The 23,003-nt window shown below is 48.2% G+C and overlaps 12 protein-coding genes across 12 annotated transcripts; 6 read left to right on the top strand and 6 right to left on the bottom strand.

Moving 5' to 3' along the window:
- Positions 1-44: 44 nt before the first annotated feature.
- On the bottom strand, positions 45-1,129 carry FPRO_11302 (uncharacterized protein; the record flags this gene model as incomplete). The annotated part of the gene is made up of 2 exons (XM_031232358.1): positions 45-778; positions 838-1,129. The coding sequence occupies 2 exons, from the start codon at positions 1,127-1,129 to the stop codon at positions 45-47; spliced, it is 1,026 nt and encodes a 341-aa protein (XP_031082304.1).
- A 601-nt stretch (positions 1,130-1,730) lies between these two features.
- FPRO_11301 (uncharacterized protein) lies at positions 1,731-3,044 on the bottom strand (the record flags this gene model as incomplete). The annotated part of the gene is made up of 1 exon (XM_031232357.1): positions 1,731-3,044. The coding sequence occupies one exon, from the start codon at positions 3,042-3,044 to the stop codon at positions 1,731-1,733; it is 1,314 nt and encodes a 437-aa protein (XP_031082303.1).
- Positions 3,045-3,496: 452 nt separating this feature from the next.
- FPRO_11300 (uncharacterized protein) lies at positions 3,497-5,683 on the top strand (the record flags this gene model as incomplete). Its single annotated transcript, XM_031232356.1, has 5 exons — positions 3,497-3,804; positions 3,924-3,957; positions 4,012-4,778; positions 4,829-5,524; positions 5,587-5,683. 5 exons carry the CDS (start codon positions 3,497-3,499, stop codon positions 5,681-5,683), a joined length of 1,902 nt encoding a protein of 633 aa, XP_031082302.1.
- Positions 5,684-6,004: 321 nt separating this feature from the next.
- On the bottom strand, positions 6,005-6,999 carry FPRO_11299 (uncharacterized protein; the record flags this gene model as incomplete). The annotated part of the gene is made up of 3 exons (XM_031232355.1): positions 6,005-6,317; positions 6,367-6,895; positions 6,951-6,999. 3 exons carry the CDS (start codon positions 6,997-6,999, stop codon positions 6,005-6,007), a joined length of 891 nt encoding a protein of 296 aa, XP_031082301.1.
- Positions 7,000-7,690: 691 nt separating this feature from the next.
- Positions 7,691-8,455, top strand: FPRO_11298 (uncharacterized protein; the record flags this gene model as incomplete). The annotated part of the gene is made up of 1 exon (XM_031232354.1): positions 7,691-8,455. The coding sequence occupies one exon, from the start codon at positions 7,691-7,693 to the stop codon at positions 8,453-8,455; it is 765 nt and encodes a 254-aa protein (XP_031082300.1).
- Positions 8,456-9,030: 575 nt separating this feature from the next.
- Positions 9,031-9,861, bottom strand: FPRO_11297 (uncharacterized protein; the record flags this gene model as incomplete). The annotated part of the gene is made up of 2 exons (XM_031232353.1): positions 9,031-9,232; positions 9,287-9,861. The coding sequence occupies 2 exons, from the start codon at positions 9,859-9,861 to the stop codon at positions 9,031-9,033; spliced, it is 777 nt and encodes a 258-aa protein (XP_031082299.1).
- A 540-nt stretch (positions 9,862-10,401) lies between these two features.
- Positions 10,402-12,258, top strand: FPRO_11296 (uncharacterized protein; the record flags this gene model as incomplete). The annotated part of the gene is made up of 3 exons (XM_031232352.1): positions 10,402-10,881; positions 10,929-11,498; positions 11,551-12,258. 3 exons carry the CDS (start codon positions 10,402-10,404, stop codon positions 12,256-12,258), a joined length of 1,758 nt encoding a protein of 585 aa, XP_031082298.1.
- A 1,517-nt stretch (positions 12,259-13,775) lies between these two features.
- Positions 13,776-14,919, top strand: FPRO_11295 (uncharacterized protein; the record flags this gene model as incomplete). Its single annotated transcript, XM_031232351.1, has 2 exons — positions 13,776-13,810; positions 13,887-14,919. 2 exons carry the CDS (start codon positions 13,776-13,778, stop codon positions 14,917-14,919), a joined length of 1,068 nt encoding a protein of 355 aa, XP_031082297.1.
- A 1,440-nt stretch (positions 14,920-16,359) lies between these two features.
- FPRO_11294 (uncharacterized protein) lies at positions 16,360-17,137 on the top strand (the record flags this gene model as incomplete). Its single annotated transcript, XM_031232350.1, has 2 exons — positions 16,360-16,872; positions 16,925-17,137. The coding sequence occupies 2 exons, from the start codon at positions 16,360-16,362 to the stop codon at positions 17,135-17,137; spliced, it is 726 nt and encodes a 241-aa protein (XP_031082296.1).
- A 311-nt stretch (positions 17,138-17,448) lies between these two features.
- FPRO_11293 (putative mannosyltransferase involved in N-linked and O-linked glycosylation) lies at positions 17,449-18,850 on the bottom strand (the record flags this gene model as incomplete). The annotated part of the gene is made up of 4 exons (XM_031232348.1): positions 17,449-17,516; positions 17,569-17,857; positions 17,916-18,707; positions 18,776-18,850. The coding sequence occupies 4 exons, from the start codon at positions 18,848-18,850 to the stop codon at positions 17,449-17,451; spliced, it is 1,224 nt and encodes a 407-aa protein (XP_031082295.1).
- Positions 18,851-20,521: 1,671 nt separating this feature from the next.
- On the top strand, positions 20,522-21,613 carry FPRO_11292 (uncharacterized protein; the record flags this gene model as incomplete). The annotated part of the gene is made up of 1 exon (XM_031232347.1): positions 20,522-21,613. One exon carries the CDS (start codon positions 20,522-20,524, stop codon positions 21,611-21,613), a length of 1,092 nt encoding a protein of 363 aa, XP_031082294.1.
- A 64-nt stretch (positions 21,614-21,677) lies between these two features.
- FPRO_11291 (uncharacterized protein) lies at positions 21,678-22,719 on the bottom strand (the record flags this gene model as incomplete). The annotated part of the gene is made up of 2 exons (XM_031232346.1): positions 21,678-22,582; positions 22,632-22,719. The coding sequence occupies 2 exons, from the start codon at positions 22,717-22,719 to the stop codon at positions 21,678-21,680; spliced, it is 993 nt and encodes a 330-aa protein (XP_031082293.1).
- Between the last annotated feature and the right edge of the window lie 284 nt (positions 22,720-23,003).

The raw sequence follows: 23,003 nt of genomic DNA, 5'->3' as shown, positions 1-23,003 counted from the left end.
CTATGGTATGCATAATTCTGCGATAGCTATCTTATCACCCTCCTTCAAGATGACTGAGTGCTGTTCGCCATAGGTATTGACGTGGCAAACCTTTGCAATTGCGCTTGTATAAAGTCCACCACTGCCTGAACCCCAACATTAGTGACGTCACCTAGTGCAAATAGCGTAAAGGCATGACAAGCACCCTCAACAACATGCAGCTCAGCTTCACTCCCAGCGTTTATCCACCTGGCAGCCATGAAGATGCTATCATCGAGTAGTGGTTCAATATTCCCCACGAGGAAGTGCGCCGGGGGCAGGTTACCCAAGTCAGCATACAACGGGGATATATCAGGTCTCTTCCTTTCACCAAACGGGATGTGACCAAAAGCCGCCTCCGAAAACTTGATCATGCTCTCGCGACTGATAACTATGTTCCGTTTGTGTGACAGTAAGGAAGGCGTGTAGGTCAAGTCGTATATCCCATAGCTCGCACAGATTGCAGCGATTTGTGACTTGACGTCGATTCCATACTCATCCCGCAATTCCAGGACAACAGCCACAGCAAGCCAGGCACCAGCCGACTCTCCACCGATTACTCGTAAGGGAGCGCCAAGATCACCGATTCCCTGAGCAGAAAGAGTAAAGAGGGCCGCGTCCACACAGTCATCGCGGCCAGCTGGGAATGGCTGCTCCGGCGCGAGGCGGTACTCGACAGACGCGACGGTCAGACCGGATCCTTCGGAGATACGCGTCAAGTACCCGTCGTAAGACGCGTTGCTCCCAATGACGAAGCCACCTAAAGAAGGTCACTGAGTTTGAAGTCCATGGCTACACTGGCGTATCGCGTCGTCATACCTGCATGGAAGTGGAGGAAAACACCCTTGGAGGGTGCAGGCGGTTCAATCACCCGGAGTTCAATCCTCTGCCCGTCCCGCCCGGGAGCATAAACCAAACGGGCTTGGTCATTCACTTGTAGACGATCAAACCCATGAGTGCCTTCTGCTCGTGCTTTTCGGTAGTCTTGAGGGTTGTCAAAGTCATACCATTGCTTGGCGTTTGCTAATTGTTTCTCGAGGCGATCAACAAGTTCGAGGCGAGTCGCACGGACTTTGTCGGACACGGATTTCGGGCGTACGTTGACCGACATCAGCTATAAGGCTTGGCCTGCAAAAAGCCAAGTGTGTTTATTTTTAATCAAGATGCGGCTTAACCTTCAGGTATATGATTTCCCAAGGCGGAGATATCGGCGGAAGACTTTGGCCGAGATCCACGGATCTGTTGGCTGTTTGCTCCCACTGTTGCTGTCCAGCCTATGGCGCACTTTTCATATGCCATTCTGGATGGAATGGTGCAACGGAATTGGTGATTCCGTGGGATAGCAGATTCCGCGGGTTGCTCCGTGTGCTCCGTGTCTCCATTCTTCTGGTCAGTGCAGGGTCTTATTATTGTCTGCCTATCTGATTGGTTCTGGTAGTACTGGCCTAGCCTCCAGGGTATGTTAATAAAGTATGATTTTTACAGAATACATGTAAAGTAAAAATAGCAAGAATAAGACTAAAGTATAAATAAATTTACATAGAGTTTTATATATATCTTAAATCATATTTCTTACTTAATATATATACTTTACTGTATATACTCTATAATTGAAATATCTACATTAAATGTAGTAAGAGATTACGATCTAAAAAAATACATATCTCCCATCTATTACCAAACCTCAACTCTCCTGTCACAAATGTTACAGCTTAGAGCTTTGTGAGTATCTGAGATATCTGCGGTCGCGAAATAAACTGCGGCCAAGCCACGTCCACGCCCAATTCCTGAGCAACTTTCAAAACCCAACCCGGCTCTTTCAAAAACTGCCGACCGACCGAAATCAGATCAACACTACCTGCAGCGCCCTCCTGGACCAAGTCTCTAGCCTGGTTGGCATCCGTAATCTCACCGACAGTACCAATGATCATCCGCTTGCCTGCCCTTTCCAGTGCCCCCTTCACCCTCGCCGCAATGGCAGCTTGCTCCCTTCCAGCGTCAAACACGTTGTGGGCGGCTTGTGGATGATTCCCTGCGGAGCTGACGTCGAGGACATCAACGCCCAAGTCAGGGAGAAGCTTTGCAAGGCGGATCGTGCTGGGGACATCCCAACTTCCTAGGTTCTTGCCCAGGGTTGACTTCTCCATCCAGTCAGTTGCGCTGAGTCGGACAAACAGAGGCATGGATTCAGGGATAACATCTCGGACAGCTTGGATAATTTCAAGCACTAGCCGTATCCGGTTCTCGAAGCTACCACCGTACTTGTCTTTCCTCCGATTCGTGATAGGGCTGACGAATTGATGGAGGAGATAACCGTGGGCAACATGAACCTCGAGTACATCTACACCGGCCCAGACAGCTCGTTCTGCTGCCTTCGCAAAGCTTCTGATCAAGCTGGAGGTTTCACCAATACTCATCTCTCTCGGCTCCCAGAACCCGCCCTTTGGGTCTTGACTAGCCTTTCCATCCCAGACAAAATCCAAGCCACCGGATGGCCCGACAACTTCATCAGGCCACCCGCCTTGAGATTCATCAGCCCTAGCACTTCCCTGTCCCATACGAGTGGCAACCCACGGCGCCAGAGTGCTCGCCTTCCTCCCGGCGTGGCCAAGCTGCAACCCGATAAGACCTCCCTGGGAGTGCACAAAGTCTGCCAGGTTCTTGAGAGCATCTCTCTGCGCATCGTTCCAGATCCCAGGACAGTTGACGCTGATACGGCCATTAGGCGTAACACCAGTTGCTTCCAGCATGACCAACGCTGCTCCTCGGAAGGCATAGTGGCCGATGGTAGTATAGTACAGAGGAGTCAAGACACCCGTCTGCGGTCCACTTGCGGCGCATGAGTAGTGACACATGGGGGACACGCAGATACGGTTTCGCAGCGTGATGCCGCGGATCTTGAGGGGACGGAAGATCGTCGGAGTGTCTGGTTCAAGCTGTTTTGCAGTCCCTGTGCTTGGATCCTGTGCTGGTGCAAAAAAAGGGATGCCTGGCACGGCGGCGTTGAGCTGCGAGTCGCGAACCATGATGCGTATTGTTTAGACAGAATGTATAGAGAGACTAGGACGAGGTGTAATCAGGATGTGATGTGATGGATGAGCGACCTGTAATTATTAGATCAACCAGTAAAGGTCAATTTAGGTAGGCCAAGTTGTCAGGCTTACTCGCAGAAAAGTAACTATCATATATCTTATATCGTGCCTAGACCAAAAGTGGCTGTATTGACCAATTCCACGGAAGTCGTACCTAATTATGATTGGGGGTTTCGGAACTGGATAACTTCCGAAACCTGGGAGCCGCGGCAAGCAGTGAGACCAAGACTGAATGACTAACAGCCTGAACTTGTTCATATATTGACTGACGTTGGCTGATTTAAGAATATTACACAGTTTCATAATCATACGCAAAAAAGCAATCATAATACCATCCCCTTCTCTTCTCGTTCACTAGGCTCCCAGACATCGCGGCAAAGCTCAAGATGCCAACAAATCAGCCAATGAGCTCGCGAGACCGCGCCATCAAACACTTCCAGAGTCTAGCTTCTGGACCACCCAACCCTGGAGAAGGCACAGAGGCTTACAAGGATGTTGATGAGCTGGCCTATGCTCTATCTCGAGTTCCCACGTTTACGCCTCGGCCAGTGCGAATTATTGCAATTGGCGCGGGCTTTGCAGGTCTTTCGATGGCCAGGGCTGTTAGCACTGGTAATATACAAAATGCTAGTATTAAAGTGTATGAAAAGAATGCTGATGTTGGAGGGACGTGGTATGAGAATCGTTACCCAGGGTCAGTACTATGCTCTATTTGTGCACGGGAAATCTTCAAGTCTCTCTCTATTGATTGATTTCCATGTACCTCGCTTTAATCTCTCCCTTTGTTTCATGTTCAAGCTAATGACCTGCTAGATGCGCCTGCGATATACCAGCACCTAATTACCAAGTAAGTGTACCACAAACCACCTCGCTGAGTGCCAAAATATAACCAGTCTACCAGTTTTCCTGGGCACCTAACCCATTCTGGAAATCGTATTACGCCAAGCAAGAGGATATCCTATCGTACATACGATCAGTTGCCGAACAGCATGATTTGCGGCGTTACATAAAAGCGTCTCACAAGATCACCAATGCTTCTTGGATACCAGAGCGCGAGGTCTGGCAGGTCACAGTGACCAAGACCGACGGTAGAGATCTCGTCATTTCTAGTCCAGGTATTACAGAGGGTGAGACCTCGTCTACCTTTGTGGAAGAGTGTGATATCCTCATCAACTGCACCGGTTTCTTCAATCACTGGAAATGGCCCAACGTGAAAGATCGACAACTGTTTGGGGGAAGAATGCTTCATTCAGCAGCCTGGCCACAGGATGCTGATAAAGACATTAAGGGGAAAACAGTAGCACTGATCGGTAATGGAAGCAGTGGTGTCCAGATCCTACCCGCCATACTCAATGACGCAGAGAAGATATATGTGCATATCAGAAGTCCGACATGGATCACCACCAATTTCGCTTCCAAATTTGCAGGTCCCGGTGGATCGAACTATGACTACTCCGAAGAGCAAAAGGCTGCTTGGGCCAAGGATCCAGAGACATATCTCCAGTATAGACGTCAGATCGAGCAGGAACTCAACAGCCGTTTCGGTCTCTACGTAAACCATTCTCCGGAGCAAAAGGCTGCTCGCGAGTATGGAATCCGTGAGATGGCCAACAAGCTTGGAGAGAGACAGGACTTGCTTCAAGCGCTACTACCGGACTTTGCTGTCGGGTAAGTCAAGAGAAATCACAAGGTGGGAAAAGTTACTTACTAAGGCATAGATGTCGTCGCCCAACGCCCGGCAATGGGTATCTCGAGGCTCTCACGTCGCCAAAGGTACAAGTAATTTGGGGCACAGTCGATGCATTCACCAAGAGCGGTATCCGCACTTCATCCGGTCACGAAACAAACGACGTGGATACCATCATCTGCGCCACAGGCTTCGACTTGTCCTGCGCCCCTCGCTTCCCAATCAACGGCCTCAACGGAACCAATCTCCAAGACCTCTGGAACGATAACCCACGGTCCTACCTATCAGTCACAGCGCAAGACATGCCCAACTACTTCGGCTTCCTAGGTCCATTCTCTCCGCTCGGACATGGCAGTCTGGTGACTTCGATCGAAATGGTGACCAAGTACATCGCCGACTTTGTGAACAAGCTTCAGACCCAAAACTACAGCTACTGCGTGCCCAAGGCTCACATACCTGCTGCCTACCAGAAGCACGCCCTCGCATGGCTCAACAAGACGGTCTGGGCTAGTAACTGCAGCAGCACGTTTAAGAACGGGACTGCTGGCGGAGAACTTAACAGTTTACATCCTGGTAGTCGGATTAACTACTTTGAGCTGTTGCGTACTCCGAGGTGGGAGGATTTTGAGTGGAAGAGCCTTTGCGATAGTGAGGACTTGACTTTTGCTTGGCTGGCGAGTGGATTCACTTATAGGGAAAAGAACCCCGCTGACTATCCGGATACAACGTAAGTCCTGACCTCTTATTTATACCTTTTGTGAAGTAGTGTCGACTAACATTTGAACCTAGCTGGTTTATCAACTTTGATAAACATTCTAAGCAGATCGAAAGACGTAACATAGATGAAGAAGTTGGAAATGTCCTGAATGGAACCTCGAGGCCGTAGACGGACTAGAGAGACCTCGATATCCGGCTGGATATAAATAAACTGCATTTTTTACTTATTTTTACCATGAGTCCTAGGTATCCTGTTGATAATGTCGATATTGCTGAGTAATAGCATAGTGTTGTTGGCTGCATAAGGTTTGACGGCAATGATACTTGTGACGGTCAATTAGAGGTTAACATTAGTCGCATTCATAGTCCTTCTAGCCTTCAGCCAAATATACTTTCTCAAGAACCAGTTTATTACGGTGATGGTGGCAATATACGCAAGTTCTGCACAAAGGCTCTCGAGAAGCAGTGAGACAATATCATTTCAAGGTCGTTATAGCTTGGAAGACCCAGGAGCAGCCTTCTCTTCTCCCATCAACATCTTTGCAAGCTTGGCTGTGGCTTCGTTTGTCTTGGCTCTTGCGCGAGTTGATCGGCCCTGGGGACCAGCATCTCCCAATAAATGCACCTCCCTCCAACTCCCAATATCACCAACCTCCAGAACCGTGCCCCCAGCATACTTGATGTCAGTCAGCAATGCCACCATGGCACCTACAACTTCCTCAGTAGGCAGCAAGAAGTCTGCAGACGGATCAACGTGATTTTGTGCTCCTGCGGTATTCCGAAGCAGCGGTGTGTCAACCAAGCTAAATGTTGTGAGCAAGATTGGCAGCTCATTGGGGAGTTTGAACTTACCCCGGCGCGATGCCGACTACTCGGATCCCGCACATCTGGTCCAGCGGCGCCATGCAACGGACGAATTGGCTGATAGCAGCCTTTGATACAGAGTAGAGCGGAAGAACAACGGAGGGCTTCTGGGCTGTAATGCTTGAGAGGTGGAGGATAGTGCCTGGCTTCTTGGCCTCTCGCATCTTGCGGATCGCGATGCGCGTCATTCTGATGGGGTGCATAATGTTGATGTCAAATAGCTTGTAGCTGAGTGTTTTGTCCCTGTCATCCCAGAACCCAGGAAAGGACCCTTCATACACGCCAGCGCCGGGCACTACGATATCGGGTACTCCGCCGAGCCTCTTCTCAAAGACCTCAAAGACCTCTACTAGTTGTTCCAGTGAGGTTACATCAGTCTTGTGAAATACCACTTGGGGATTCACTTGGTTTCCAAGAGACTTTAGCCATGCTGCGGCAGGTGGACTCAGTGCGATGTCAGCGATGAGGACTGCGCATCCTTTGCCTCTGAGAGACTTTGCAAGTTCCAGATTGATCCCTTTGTTCAAAACGTCAGATCGAGGGACGCAGAAATGTACAGAGAGACATCTTACCTGAACCTCCTCCGGTTACTAAAGCTGTTTTGTGGAGGAGATCGCTCATGGTGGCAGGATGAAGTAATGTCCTTTGCTGTAAGCGAGTTGTGAAGCAGGCAGTGCTGGATGAGGAATGCTGCGACCGATAGTCAATTGAGATTCCGAGTCAAGAGTCCAAATTGACCAAATTTGTTTCTTGGCCCGAGGTTTGAGCAGTAAACTGTGATGTTAAGGATGATAAGCGAGGCTATTTCCCGTTGGACTCTAGCCTAAGCGGAATGGGAACCAAATTTAGCGGGCATCTTTTACCTCCGAGTTCCGCGGGGCATTTATACGGAAACGTTGGCTAAAATGACCATGGGTTGATTAATTCCATGGAAATAATGTGGAGAGGATAACGCTTGAAAGCCTGTAACATTACGGCTTTTCACTACTCCATTTATTCCATCGCGGCCTATAGGGTTGAGATATAGCGGTCAACACTGCTTAACTATTGATCGTATTGTAGTATAGGTAGTTAAGGCCTGGAAATGCGGGGTGAAAGGCTAACCAACCACTATTCCGAGTTTCCGATTCTCACGGAGACCGTGTGATTATCTTGACTACAATTCAGATGTGTAAGCAAATACAAGTAGACTAAATTTACTATATCTGATTACATATAATATTCTGGCCCTTTACCTCAGGCCTTCACCTAGCAACTTGAATATTATTCCAACTTATTTTATATATCCAAAAGCCCACCACATTCAGCGACCATGCCCTTTGGTACTTTCAAGACAAAGGAGGCCAGAGGCCCCATTCCTCTCTGCTCTCCGCCCTACCCAGCTGGCCTGGATGAATTCACCGATGTCCAGATTCTTTCCGTCAGATATCACACGACATACAATGCCGTCAAGGACATGATCCCTGAAGAATGCGAGCTGGAAGATGAACCGCTTGTAACGCTCACCCTCTTCAACTACGGCATGGGTCCCATTGGCGCATACAACGAGTTTGTCTGTCAGGTCGAGGTCAAATGGGAGGGCAGGAAGTTACCCTTCTCGATCGAGCTCATCCTTAACAACGAAGGCGCCATATATGCCGGACGGGAGCGCTGGGGCATCCCCAAGGTTATGGGCAACGTTGAGTGGGATCCCTCCAAGGCCAATTCAGCGCCCAACGGGATCATCACGGGTCATGTTGAGCGTCCCGCCGGATGTAAGCTCGTCCAGTTTGGGTTCAAGCCGCAGAAGAAAGTTCAAGACTGGGGTGCTCTGAGCGGCATGATGCGTGAGAGCCTTCACTTCCGTTCGATCCCTGCGGCGAATAGTCATGATCCCCCGATTCTCCGGGAATTCATTCCTACCGCCTTTGAGGTTACACACGCTGAGGTTTGGGCAGGTGAGGGATCCATTGGTCTCTTCAATGTTTCAGAATTTGATCCGGTTCATCGACTCAAGGTCGTGCGATATGTTGGCGCAACTATGTGCAGAAATGCTAGAGGTGTTCTGCATCCAATCTCAAAGACCTTCCCTGTCTAAGGGCCGATGGAACGGCATTTAAACGGCATGTTGGTGTATAAAGATCGCTATTAAATTGTAAATTCCCTATGCTAGAGTCATATCTGATATATGTTTTGCCCTTATGACTGTATGCGAATTAGGTGGCCGGTAGCCTAGAAATACCAACGATTCAAGTTCCTCAGACGTGCTATGTAAATAGGATAATCCGATCAACCCAGAGAATTATATTTCAACCCTTTCTGTTCTCCACACCACGTCTGAACACGATGAAAGAACCAAAGCATGGCTGGTATACCGCCTGAACGGGGTTTTTAAGAGTGCTACTTTGACTTGAAAGGTTATGGTTACATTACGCACCTCGCACGTACTAAAATATGACTAGTCGCGCCAAGTTGCTTTAAGCTTCTGTATTTAGACTTCCAGCTACCTCAACTACCTACTTTATGGATGCAGTAGTGACTGACAAACAAGCAGTAAACCAGAATGGCAGAAACGTCGTATTGTGCTACTAAAGAAGTAGAGTATTCTAAGAAACTACAGGTTGGCATTACCACCAACGATTCGGTCATTGGATTCAAAAACTGTATTCTATACTACACTGAGGATCCCCCATCGATGCGAATGATCTGGCCCGTTATAAAAGACGAGAGTCTTTCACTGAGAAGAAAGCAAATCAACGCCGCAACCTCCTCAGCTCGTCCCTGTCTCGAGATGGGCTGCATGGAAACCTTGTCTTTCAGAAAGGTTGTAAACTCCGCAGGAACACTCTGAGTCATTGGAGTATCTATCTGGCCACTAGCCTCAATGTTAGCCGAGTCCAATGCCTCCTGTACTCCAAGGGGGACTTACGGTGCGACTGCGTTGACTCTAATACCAGCTTGGCCCTCTTCTCTGGCTCCAGTCTTTGTTAGACCAACCACTGCATGCTTCGACGCTCCGTATTCCGCAGCTGCAGGGACTGCGATCACACCAGCCAAGCTTGCCAGATTGACAATGCTCCCGCCGTTAACCATGGCGTTGAGCTCAGCTCGCATAGAGTAGAAGACACCCGTGGCATTGATTCCCATGCACAGAGCCCAGCTCTCATCGCTCAGGTCGCGGATCCGGCCGCGGCCCATCTGGACAGCGCTAATTCCTGCTGAATTGACTGCCCCATCGAGTCTGCCGAATTTCTTGACAGTCTCTTCGATCCAGGAAGTGACTTTTGCACTGGATGTGACATCGACCTCTGCTGTCAGGATGTCTTGCCTATCACGGCTTGGGTGCGCGGCGAGAAGGGCTTGGGTGGCTTGTTCAAGTGGAATGGGTGATCTATCGGACAGGGATAACTTGGCCCCGATAGAGAACAGTAGTTGAGCAGTTGCAAGCCCAATTCCGGATGCTGCACCCGTGACGGCGATGACTTTGCCTTTGAGGTCTTCCATTGTTGCTCGGCTTTGTATGATCTTGATTTGTCTTACTGATGTTATTAGAGGATGTACGAGCCAGATGTGCGAGCTTTTGATCTTGATCTACTTAGATAATGAGAGTAAGATGGATTTTTAACAGAGCAGTTTACGAAAGTCATATATTGTTTTAGTCAATCGACAGGCAACAATGCTGCCCATAACCCATAAAGAATAGACTGTATATTGGAGAAGTTAGCCGGAATTGTATTTCGGAATGGCTGATAGAGGGCACTAACCCCACGGAACTCCAGCAATGTTTAGTTAGTGCTCCGAGCGTCGGGCACGATTTAAAGTGGGCTTATCATGGTTCATATATTCACCCAGTTCCGCGGAAAGAAGCCATAGGAGGAATGTCGACCATTTTACAGTCTATAGTTATCAGGCTACTTTGTAGAAGTTCGACTTGGAATTCTTTCAAATATATTGAGATGCAATATCCTGCCTCCTGAATCAAGTCACAATCCATCAATCACATACTGGCGAGCTGGAACTTGATCCTTTTTACCAAGCAGCAATATGTTCCCTCTTCGTATTGGCTCCATGTCCTGGCTTGAACTTATAGCTGGTGCCCTTTCTATCTTCCTTCTATTCTTTTACCTATACAACCGTGCTCTTCCCAAGCCTATCCCCGGAATACCATATAACAAACATGCCACAAAGCGCCTCCTCGGAGACCTCCCGGACCTCATGGGACATCAGAAGCACACAGGGGAGCAACGACGATGGTTTGCGATGCAGAACCAGAAGTTCAACTCCCCAGTCTGTCAAGTCTTCATCCGCCCGTTCGGAAAGCCGAGAGTAGTTCTATCGGACTTTCGAGAGGCCCAAGATATCCTTTCGAAACGATTGAAGGACTTTGATCGCAGCGATAGAGCCCGGGAGGCATTTGCAGGCATCATCCCCCACCAGATGCTTTCTTATCAAACAGTGGATCCCAAGTTCAAGAAGCACAGAGAGCTGATGAGGGATCTCATGTCACCAAAGTTTCTCAACCAGGTAAGGTAGCTAGACGCCGTCGGAAAAACAACTCTAATCGGGCCAAGGTCTCGGGTCCAGAGATATACTCCAAAGTCAACAGTCTCGTTAGACTCTGGCACGAGAAGTGCTTGCATGCCGCTGAACATCCATTTGATGGAAAGAGAGACCTCCAAAGAGCTACTCTCGACGTTATCACAGCTTTCTCCCTTGGACTAGACGATGAAAATAGCGCCACTAAACGGCAGCTGGATGACATGTTAGCCAGGTCTAACGCGGGTGTTACCTTCATGCAGCCCGAGACGAAGATTGTGGACTTCCCCATTCATCCCTTGACAGAAGAGTTAGATGCAACCCTGACTATTGTTGAGAGCTCATCAGTTGGCTTCTCGTCGCCGATACCCCGGTGGCACTATTGGGTCATTAGTCACTTTCCGTACCTGAAAAACGCCGCCAGAGTTAGGGAGGAGTGGACGCGACGAGAGATCGACAAGGCGGTCGAGGCAATCTCCAAAAATGGCTCCGATAACGAATGGGCAACGCGTTCGGCACTCGAGTTTATGGTACTTCGAGAAGCCGCCGCTGCTAGGAAGGCCAATAGACCGCCGAGATTCCATCGCCGGCGCATCTATGACGAAGTATGCTTCCGTCGCCTTCTTGTCGATAGTGATGACTAACAGTTTTTGACAGCTGTTTGGATACATTATCGCAGGGCACGATACAACCGGTGCTACTCTTTCGTGGGGTGTAAGATACATTGCGGATGCTCCGCAAGCACAAAGGAAACTCCGATCACTTCTTCAAAATGCCTTCTCCAGCGCTCTTGCAGAGCATCGCCAGCCGACGATAGACGAGATAACCAGTTCATCCATTCCATATCTTGATGCTGTCATCGAGGAGATCCTGCGTCTCAGTGCGGTGCTCCCAATCATAAGTCGAGAAGCAATGACCGACACAACTATTCTCGGACACGCCATTCCAAAAGGCACCGTCGTGTTCTTTACACTAAACGGACCCAGCCTGATGAAGCCGGCAATTGAGACGCCCGAGATTGTTCGGAGTGAGAGCTCACGGGGTACAAAGAGTCGATACGGAGAGTGGCGCGCAGAGGATGTCGAGCAATTCATACCCGAGCGATGGATAGATGTTGATGACAAAGGCGTTGAGACTTACAACGCCATGAAGGGGCCGTTTCTCACGTTTGGTAGTGGACCACGAGGCTGCTTTGGGAGGAGGCTTGCTTACCTCCAGCTTCGGATCTTCTGGGTGTTGCTTATGTGGAACTTTGAGTTTCTCCCCGTTGATCCTGAGCTCAGGACTCAGGATGTTGTAGAGAATGTTGGGGTAGAGCCGCGTGAGAGTTATGTACGACTCAGAAGGATATGGAGTCCTTTGTAATATACTGAAAGACGAGTATTGGGTGCCGAAAACATATGTCTTGTATGCATTTCCATAGAATGTACTTCGACATTCAATCACTGTGCTAAGAGTTTGCAAGCGATCTACTCCAAGAATCAGCTTCAACCGGTGCTCTTGCGGAGTGTCTCTTCTCTTGGTCTGCGGTCGCTTGCGGGACTTTTATGACGGGGGCGGACATCAGGCTTCTGAAATCCTTTCGGAATTCAACGAGCGAGCCTAAACGGGCCGGTGATGTTGCGATCAAGGTATCCACTGGCTTCGGGTAATCTCTACGCTGTGTTGGTAAGCCCGATGTTGGAGCATGCAGGAATTGTTACCCACAGCTGCACTTTAGTCAAGTCAATTCTTGGCGGTTACTGAGAGCACTCGAGGCTCTAAGAGATAGCCTCAGCCCATTCTTGAATCTCTTTATATCATTTATGTCCGACCGCTTAGCATGGTATGTCCAGGCTGCTGGCTTGCCGGGCAAGGAGTCACACGTAAGAACGTCCCACGAGAGATGGTGGTGTAAAGACTGCACGGCTTGAGCGACGCCATTTTCAGTCCTCATGGTTTCCGATATGCACAATGCTGCCACCGTTTTAGGGTGTTAAAGGTCGTCATCCACCGGCTTCAAGTTCGGGAATTAACAGTCGGGACTAACCATCCACAGCTGCTGCGGTTTCCAGGTGAGTACCATGGCCTTGGTGAAGAGAGAGCCATCTTCGACTAGGGCCCTCTGCGGCGAATTGTCTATTGTGTCTACAGACATTGCGCGACCGTTGATGACCGGTAGTTGTAGTTTCGCTCAAAGTGGATGGGCGGATGAGCCAATGGTGACTTCTGGTGACATTTTCTAATGCTTTAGTGTTTTTCAGCTCAGCTTTATAATTGGAGGGTACATTAACGGCGCTGGCCGCAGAAGCCCGATATTTCAGTAAAAGACACTGGTCTAGGCCTAGTAAGCACAAACACAGGAGTCTGGTAGTACTGACGATATGAGGACGAGAACGACCAATGCCACTTCCACCACCATGGGCGTTGGCCGTCGATACCAGACCGCATTGTTCTATCTAGCTGCATAGAATACGCGGCTAGAGAGTAATCAAGAAACATCAAGTCCGGGGATACCGGCCATCAGACGCTAAGAACATCGAAAAGGATTAGTGCAGATAAGCTGTGGGGAAGTTATACGATTAAACGAAGTAAACGAGGTTGACCGAGGTATGGAGCCCAGAGCATCACTATGACTGGTGGTTCTCACAGGAGCCATACCCCATCGGTGATTTTCTAGACTTCTCTTTGCCACCTGAAACTTAGCAACACGATTCTTTTCGTCTTCTCTTCGTTCCCAATCGCTTTCTCATTCCACTCTTCGTTCTCTATTATACATCGGTAAGAGTTTCAACACCCAGCCCTGCTGACTGCATGCTGTTGTGTTTGCCTAGACTGGTGATTAATCATGGGGCCGTCAACACTAAGACCTCGGGTACGGAGGCCACACCTCAAGTCCAGGAATGGCTGCTTCACCTGCAGGAAACGTCGAGTCAAGGTAAGCGTGCCTCTGAATCCCTTTTCCCCTTGTCTAGCCAAGGCTGAAACAAGCTTTTGTCCCCTTGTCAGTGTAGCGAGGAACACCCGACATGCCGGTCATGCCTGAACCGCCGAACCGTTTGCAAATACCCGGAAGCAGTAGTCGAATCTACTACAACACCACCGCTACCCGCCCCTGTACACTCGCCACTGGGCGTGTTAGCGTCGCCATCAGGATCATCAGGAAATCCAGCTCTAGCACTCCAGAGTCTTGGCCATGCGACCAGCCAAACACTGGAGTTGAATCAGTTACAGTTGCTTCATCACTGGACAGTACACACAAGCATTGACCTTTGCAGGTGCTCTAAGACACTGCACATATGGCAAGAAGCCCTTCCAGAGATTGGTTTCCAATATCCATTCGTCTTGCATGCATTGCTAGGCCTGTCCGCTTTACACATTGCTTACACGTACCCAACCAAGCGAACCCGGAGTTGGCTAGTTGGCATGTATCATCACAACGAGGCCTTGACCGGATTTCGGCGAGAACTTTGCGTCATCACAAAAGACAACAGTGAGGCATTGTTTACATGGTCCATATGCAATGTTCTGTACATCTTCGCTACGTCAAATCCACTTCATCAGGGTATAGATGGAAGCCCTACCTCGTCCACATCAGCCCAAAAGGAGAGGGTCTTGGGTACAGAATGGATTCCTATGATCCGCGGTCTGAAAGCCGTGCTTGAGCCTACACATAATTACTTCCGACTCGGAAGAATGAAGGCCATAATGAGTACGGGGAACTGGGATGAACTTGATCCAGGTCAAGAAAGTCAGAACCCAGAAGATTCCCACTTCTGCCGAGCCCGTGAGTCTTGGAACGGCTCCGATAGTGCCGAGGTCTATGAAGAGGCGCTTCAAGTTCTCCGAAAATGTAGACTTTACTCATCGCAGTTCCGCGAAATGGACTCTGAGAGGAGAAGCAACTGGGGATATAACAAAGAGTGGTCTGCACCTCTGATGTTTATTCATTTTGCACAGGACTCGTATTTCGCACTCTTGCGGCAGAGGCAACCGCCAGCTTTGATCCTGTTTTCCCTGTTTGGAGCACTCCTGCATAAGATCTGAAATTACTGGTTCATGGAGGGCTGGGGCAAAGCGATAGTGGAGGTAATAGCAGATATCTTGGGCAGTTACTGGAGGGAATGGTTGATATGGCCTTTAGAGGTTATTCACGAATAACAACAGATATACATAAGGGAGTGGATCTCTCTAGCCCAAGTCTACGTCCCTAACATTGAATAGCACTAATGATCTACCTCTTGTGAATACCATGACTGATGTTAGACTCCACATCACCCTCAGCCATGTAGAACAGGTGATTGCCATTATGAGGAGCAATAACATTTAACTGGCTTGAGCCATCGACTTGACTTTCTTTGACATCCTGGCAACCCCAATTCCCACCAATATGGCTAGGCCAACTCCAATGTCATGGCTTTGGTTCCTGTAGTACAGGTCACCAGGACAGTGGTGATCGACAACGGCCGTAGTGATCACAGACTGTCCATTATCGGTTTACTTCATCTCGTTCACGCTTATTATACATGAAGATAAGGGCACATCCTTTCGCAATCACCTGAAGCGAAGTACTAATAGAAGGTCAAGTTGGAAAAGGGTTGAATGATTGCAGAGCTTCTCTTATTTTCCTAGTCGTAGTAAGTGACAAGGAGATGATTCTGGTTAATTTCGACGGTATCATCAGTCATGTGCAGCTCGCCTGAGTTGACGCAGGCCTCGACTAGAACGAAAATCCTTTGGGGCTCCCCTTTCGAACTATTAGTCCATCAGAAATTAAATAAACATCCCAGAGAACTTGGTTGAAATACTATACCCAAGCACCATATTGAGAGTTTCTAGACGCAATAGTCAAGTGATTATTGTACGTCTTGTAAATCGAGAAGTACACAGGGTTAACAACAGAAACACTGTAGTACTTCCCATCGTATACATCAACTGAAGCGGCCATGGCACTCAGAAGCCTTGTTTCACACGAATCACGTCTACCTCTCAAGAACGATTAGCATGACTCGCAATACTACGGTCAGAGGGATGTCTAAAACACGATTACAGAAGCGGCATTTCCATGTGATTACAGTTGCGTAAGTGACTGACCAGACTTATATAAGAGTTACTTCAACTCACCACGAATCATTGAATAGAGTGCAGGGATGGCTCGGGGATTTAAAGGTCATAAGGCTGTTTACTTGTCAAAAACCCCTGCACGGAACCTCCGTACTTTCTGTTCTAGTCCCGACGAGGGTAAGACAAGGCACATTTCAATACCGACTTGCCTAAACGGGCCAAGGCTTACTGCGATCAGCAGAGCTGAACCACCTGTATTTTACCGAAGTACCGAACTTTATGTCACTGCTGGAAAAGATAAGATCAATGTCAGCAGAGCAAGAAATAAGCATATAAATAGATCTGACATCTGTCATCTTCCCTTACATCCATTTCTTCATTTTCACACAACCTCACAATAATACTAGCTTTCATTTCTTAGCCATGGCTCACCAACAAGGATACCCGCAGCATCAACAAGCGATGCAACCCCCAAGCAATGACAGAGGGGCCTTTCCAGGCGGTACCTACAGCATCGCCCACCGCGACACCAACGCCGTGCTCAATGTGGATCTCCAGCAGGGCGCCGTGGTGCGCTCCAAGTCAGGTGCCATGATTCACATGTCTGGCTCTATTGAGCTAGCTGGAAAGTCCAAATTCTCTCTGGGTAAGCTCTTTACCGGTGGTAACCTGTACGAGTCGACGTATACCGGCCCCGGACGCATCGCGCTTGGTCCAACGCTGTTTGGGGATATCATTACCCTGCATGTTGATGGTCACCAGTCTTGGACCATCGGCAGAGACGCTTTCCTCGCCTGCACTTCCGAGGTTAGCAAGAAGAGAGAGACTCAGGGTATTGGCAAGGCGCTGTTCTCGGGGGAGGATCTCTTTGTCTTTCGTATTGAGGGTCAAGGAATTATGTGGCTGACAAGCTTTGGCGCTGTCGACCGACTGGACGTAAGATTTCACAAACATTTAATTACCGGGCGCCACTGACTCTGATGAATAGCTTCGGCCTGGAGAAGAACATATTGTTGATAACGGGCATCTTGTGGCTTGGAGCTGCAAGTACTCCATCGAAAAGGCTGGTGGAGGAGCTATGACCGGATTGAAGACGGGCGAAGGTCTGGTATGCCGTTTCACTGGCCCTGGCTCAGTTTATGTACAGACCCGAAACATGGATGAGTTTCAATCATTTATCAAGGCAACTGTCGGAGCCTAGATCTGTTAGACTTATCGAAGCTGAGGCTTTCCACGGTCCACTATCCCTCTAGCATATCTCATCTAAACTTACAGATAAATATGTGCATGGAACGTCAGTCGGACCAGCCAATCTATAAGAGTGTAACCATGGTGTGATGGAAACTAAGCCTTGACTTGAGGTTACCTCGCACCTAAGCGATACGTGTGATTGCGGCATAAGAAATTGGCGCGCGACTGAATTCAGATGCGTTGAATGTGTAAGCTACAGTCACCTACTAGACCTCTTCCTTCACAATTTCATTAGACATCGGTCAGAACTACTTTCCTTCATCAATCCTGTTGGTTCTCGTAACCCTCCGGCTTTTCCATCCCTTGAGAATCAAAAAACTTTGATGTACCTAGTGGCTGTTTTAATGGAGACATTTTAATCATGAGTCATTAGGAACTTACAAGAATAACCTTTCCAATCGTTATTGTCTTTTGGATTGCAGTGGCAACGAAGTTCGAGTCTTTTCTTAACATCGGTTGGACAGTGAGTAAAAGGGTTATGCCAATACGCGATGTCGTCAAAGAAATGAATCTCGGACTTGTCAAGCATAAGCCCGGCTGCGATTGAGTGAATCGGAGCGTCGCCCCATCTCTCATAGAAAAAGCCGCCGGCTTGATCGAGATGGTTGAAATAATCCAGATATTTTTGACTTCTGAAAAAGTTCAAGTCGCCAATCTCAAAATTTGACCACTATATTGCAAATGTTAGTCTTCTCACTCGCCACTTTTGGTATTGTGCAATGACGTACAAAGTGACACTTGTTATATGTTGCCCCGTTGTCATCACTCAAAAAGTCCATGGAGTTCTGTGGGCTTAGATGACCAGGATTGCTCTCGAAGAATTGCTTGGTAGTGTCCCAAAGGGTAGGAATCGTCTCGATATACTCAGGAAGACTCAACACAAAGCTGTACTTTTTCTTCTGTTCCTTCATAAACTTGAAAGGGTCATAATCGAGATCGCAATACAGTTGAATGTCTGGCTCTACCCGCCAGTAGTAGTCATAGTTCATCATGAGAGGTTGACGAAAAAAGAAGCCCGATTCAAATCTGCACATATGGCGGTAGCTCACAGAGTCGCCGTAGATTATTTGCCTCTGGGCCATATCCTCTCTGGTTTTCTTTGCTTTGTCCTGGTCAATCCAATCAGGAAATGACCAGTTCTCTGGTGGGATCAAGCCGTAATAGGTTTTGCCTGATACAAGGGCGCTGGTTACTCTTTTGAAGGTAGCATCGAACGGCTTCTCGTTCAAGAACACCCAGTCATATCCGTATTTTCTATTGAAGCGATCTTCGACTTGCCGTATCGACTTGGCTATGTTCCATACATCGCTGTTCCGCGCAAGGGTGACGAATGTAGCGTTCATGCGGAAAGGCTGGTTTGGCGGCCGGTTTGGTGTTTGCTTTAACAAAGCATTATTTGTCTCTACGTGAGATGCGGCAGGCGGCTCAGCACGACAGTTCCGAGACCTGAAATCGAAGGCATTACACCGAGACTCTGAGAATATGCTTGCGGGCCTTAGATATACTAGTAGACCTAGTGCCTATGTATGCCATAAGCCGTCTAAGCCACACGGTCCAGAATCTCGGCCAGATCACAAAGAGAGCTTACCAGAAATATGAGGACAATGATCCTTAAATAGAGCCTGGATCTTTTGACAGAAACAGGCGCAGATCCGAAGCGCATATTGCCGTGAATGGTATGGTGTTGTAACCTATAAATAAAAGAAGGAATAGAAAATAAGAAAAAGATAAATAAGAGAAAAAGAAAACACAGAAGCCAGTAGAATAATAAAATCAACAGACAATCGACACAATAAGAAGAGGACTTTATTCGGTATTTAAAACAGGCAGTGTATCACATCATGGCGCTAAGTGCACAAGTTCGTAAAGAATTTAAGTTTGCTTTTATCCCCTGACACTCAAGGGCGATGTTCATCCAGTTGTGCCTAGATTCCAAACTCAATTCCAACCCTGCTACCTAGTCTTTAACTGGTAAACAAACCTACTGCTATAACCTCTATTTAGATCAGCTTATCCCTTAGGAAGTCAAACAGTAAGACAGTGGCGCTAGCATTTTAACATCATTTATAAGGCCCACCTATTCAGCTACTCTTGGTACACATTTTCGTTTCCAAGGGATAAGCAAGTGTTAATATCCTTGAAGCGGCGTCACTTAAGTCAATCAGCAGGATAGAACAATATACCTCTTGTATACAATGCCCTGAATTGGAGATGTTGCACCAACCTGATGCTTTGTAGTATTTACCCATATTGACCCTGATCTTCAGGCTCATGACCAAATCTCGGTTCAACATCTCTGGCGCCGTATTGAGAGGTTTTACGGCCAAAGCCTTGCCACTGCTCCAGCTCTCAAACGTGTCATTCTGTAGACCAATCATGTAGAAATTACAATATTCTTCTTCAAGGATCGGCGTTTTTATGCAAGATGTAAGCAAGAACCATGATTGTTTCCAGACCACGTTACGTAGACGTCTTGCTGAAACATGTTGAGCTTTGGCAAATCATTTCATAAAAGAGTTAAGGGAGCCCGATAAAACGTTCATTTCTGTCAGATATTTCGAGCTGAAATATCTCCATTGAAAGGCCGGCTGGGCCTTGATCGATGGGAACAACGCTAAATCCCAAGTCTGCAACCCACAATGACACCTTTGTGTTTCCTTACTCAGGGCTTGGTAGACGTCGTGAATTTGGTCTCAAGACTGTAGTCAAGGCAATTCACTCTCAGCTGTAGGTAGTCTACCTAATCATCTTGTTCATTTCGGTTGAATCCTCGTACACATGATGCTATAGAAGATTATCCTAAGCCTCGGCAATAATTGTAAACCAACACGCTTTCGCGGAGGGTGTAATTGTGCCAAGCTTTCATATATTGGGTTAGAAAAGGAGCCAGCCATAAGGATTACTCTATTTCTTTGAGGCCGTTAACAGAAATGGTCAAAAGCTTCTTTCCAAACTCTGCTTTATTCGCTGCAAGTATCGGCAGCGTTATTCAGAGCACCGTTTACCAACCCGAAGCTCCGCTTTGATGGACGTGGACCCGGACCAATTTTAAGATTAGCGTGCTTGTCTCGGGCAGATGGTTGCTCCGCAAGCAGGAGATCAGAGGCCAGATAACGTGAATTCGGCAGTGGCTGGAACCTAAAATAGCGAATAATGCCGATTACTCAACAACGCCGTCATACTACCCGATCGATTGATAAATGCGGTTTTCTCTTAACTCTAAAAAGTTGGTCAGATGGTGTCCATAAGGAACTCAATGCGTATATAAAGCATATGTTTGGCGACCAGTTATAACGAATTCCACGTCTTTTCATCCGAGATCAACGTTATCATCATGCCTATCATGAAGGCGCTCGTTTCGAACCGCAGCATCGTTACACGACTCGTCAACGCCACTCGCAGCAAGGCCATCGGTGGCCAGGGCGGTCGTGTCCAAGACGATGTACCCATTCCCTCCATCTCCTCTAACGAAATCCTCGTCAAAGTCAAAGCTGTAGCCCTCAACCCTACCGACTTTAAGCATCTCGACATTATTTCTCCACCCAACTCGATCATCGGATGCGATTACGCAGGTGTCGTCCATCAAGTGGGTGATTCCGCCAAGGACAAATGGAAAATCGGTGATCGTGTTGCCGGCGCTGTGCATGGAGGCTTGTACCCTGATAAGGGCGCCTTCGCAGAGTATTTGAAGATAGATTCAGATCTGGCCTTTAAAGTCCCAGATGGAATAAGCGATACTCAGGCAACTACATATGGTGTCTCTGCTGTGACAGCCATGCTGGTCCTCAATGTCCATCACGGGCTTCCCTTCCTCGACACGAAGCCTATGTCTCCCAAGGATGAATACATCTTTATTTATGCCGGATCAACCAGTGCAGGCCTATACCATATCCAACTGGCAAAAGCAGCTGGATACACGGTCGTCACAACTGCATCGCCGCGTTCATCCCAGCTAGTGAAGCAGTACGGCGCCGATGCAGTCTTTGACTATAACTCCCCCTCCGTGGCTGAAGATATCATTAAGGATTATCCCAAGATAACAAAAGCGGTGGATTGTTTCTCTGAGGGCAAGTCAACGTCCATCTGCGCCGCGGTTCTCAAGCCCAGTGGAGGGAAGGTGGTTACGCTATTACCCAACGGCAAATCTAGCACTCCAGGCGTGACTTACGACCTTGTCATGTCGTATACAGCAATGGGGCATGCGTTCCAGTGGCTACCACCAATTGGACCCAAGTTTGAAGCCAGGCCACAGGATCGAGCGGCCCTTGTTCGCTTTTATGAGACTCTACCACGAATTACTCACATCTTGAAACCTATTCCCACTATTGAGCTGAAGAGCGGCTTTGATGGTATACTTGAGGGGTTGGATAAATTGCGGGCGGGCCTGGTAGCGGGAGGCAAGCAGGTTGTCCGATTCAATGCATGAGAATAATAGACAGCGCTTTAAGCTCTAATAGTGATTTAGGATAGATAGCCTCTTTCAGAATTGCCTATTTATTCCTCCCCAATACCGGGATTGACAGACGCATTGGCTCCGCCCCTCTTCTTACCCTCCAGCGATTACTGATCTCCACAAGCTCTTCACAGCCCTCGACGGCCCATGACCACTTCGTAAGAAAGCCAGGTGTAGCCTCCCAACTCTGCATGTTATGCGGCTCACCCCAAATTATCAGCCCGTTGCGTCCGGCTGTAAGTTCGTCTGTATCTATGTAATTCTCCAAGATCAACCCTTGTGACTGCTTGGTCTCGGGGATAGTAGTAGAGAAGCTGAATGGTGTTCCTCGCTGCCAAGGCGCAGCAGTATAACTCATGAGATCGCCGACGAGATCGCGCCATAATTCAAAATTATCAAACCGACCTTCGCGTCGTATAAGATTGTCTCGTAGCTGGGCAAACGGCATAATGTTGATCCAAGGAAAATGGTACTGGGATAGTTGGAGTGTAGTGGGGGCCAGAGAAGGAGGAATATTGGGATTGGGGGGGTAGCGGGTTGTATCGTCTAGGCAGGGGCCGAAGACGGGACAGGTTGTAGGGTCTAGTGAAATTGTGTTTATAGTGCGTTTGATAGAGATGAAGGCGCGGTAGACGTTGAATTGAATGAGATGGAGGAGTTGATCGGAGGGGAGGGGGAATGTGATGTTAATGGGCTGGGGGGTTGAGTGTATGGTCATGATTTGATTGGGTTGATCTGCGAATGATGGTGCTTGAACAGCAGTGACACTTTCGGTAGCGCAGGGAAGTGTATAAGACGCATGATAGTTTGTAGACACGGCAGTTGAGTCCGTGTCCTTGTCTCGGGAACATTGATCATCAACCTCATCGACCCGCCAACGCCTAATCTCAAATGAATCCGGTCCTTGGTGTATCTCAAAATCTTTACCCTTAATTCGTTGTCCTAAAGACATTAATAAGCACGTCCAGTAATCTAGCCAGGGATAACTGACGATGGGCTCTCTGGTTCTTCCTGTTCTGCAGCTTTCTTCGCTGCCTATTCGCCTCGGCTATTGCGGAGAAATTATTCCTGGAGTCCATGCGATGTGTATTATCGACTTTAAGATGTTGTAAGGAGAAGACGATAAAATTGGCAGCCGAGTTCCGTCAGCGAGTTGAGAAATGCTCCGCCTGGCCTAGCGTAGTCAATTCCCGCCAGCTAAACCGGATTAGGATAAACTGTCATCAGCCCCACCTACGCTTCCGGCTCCAGGGCATTTAGGTGGAACGGGCTAGACCTGGAAAGGCAGGAATGTCATCAGCCCACTACACCAACTCACCCTACAGTTTGATTCTGAATAATCAAGATACAACTTCACCTTCCT

This window comes from Fusarium proliferatum (genome assembly GCF_900067095.1).
Source record: "Fusarium proliferatum ET1 genome assembly, contig: FPRO_scaffold005, whole genome shotgun sequence".
NCBI lineage: Eukaryota > Fungi > Ascomycota > Sordariomycetes > Hypocreales > Nectriaceae > Fusarium > Fusarium proliferatum.
Note: the sequence above shows the minus strand (reverse complement) of the source record. Positions and strands in the feature narration are given on the sequence as shown.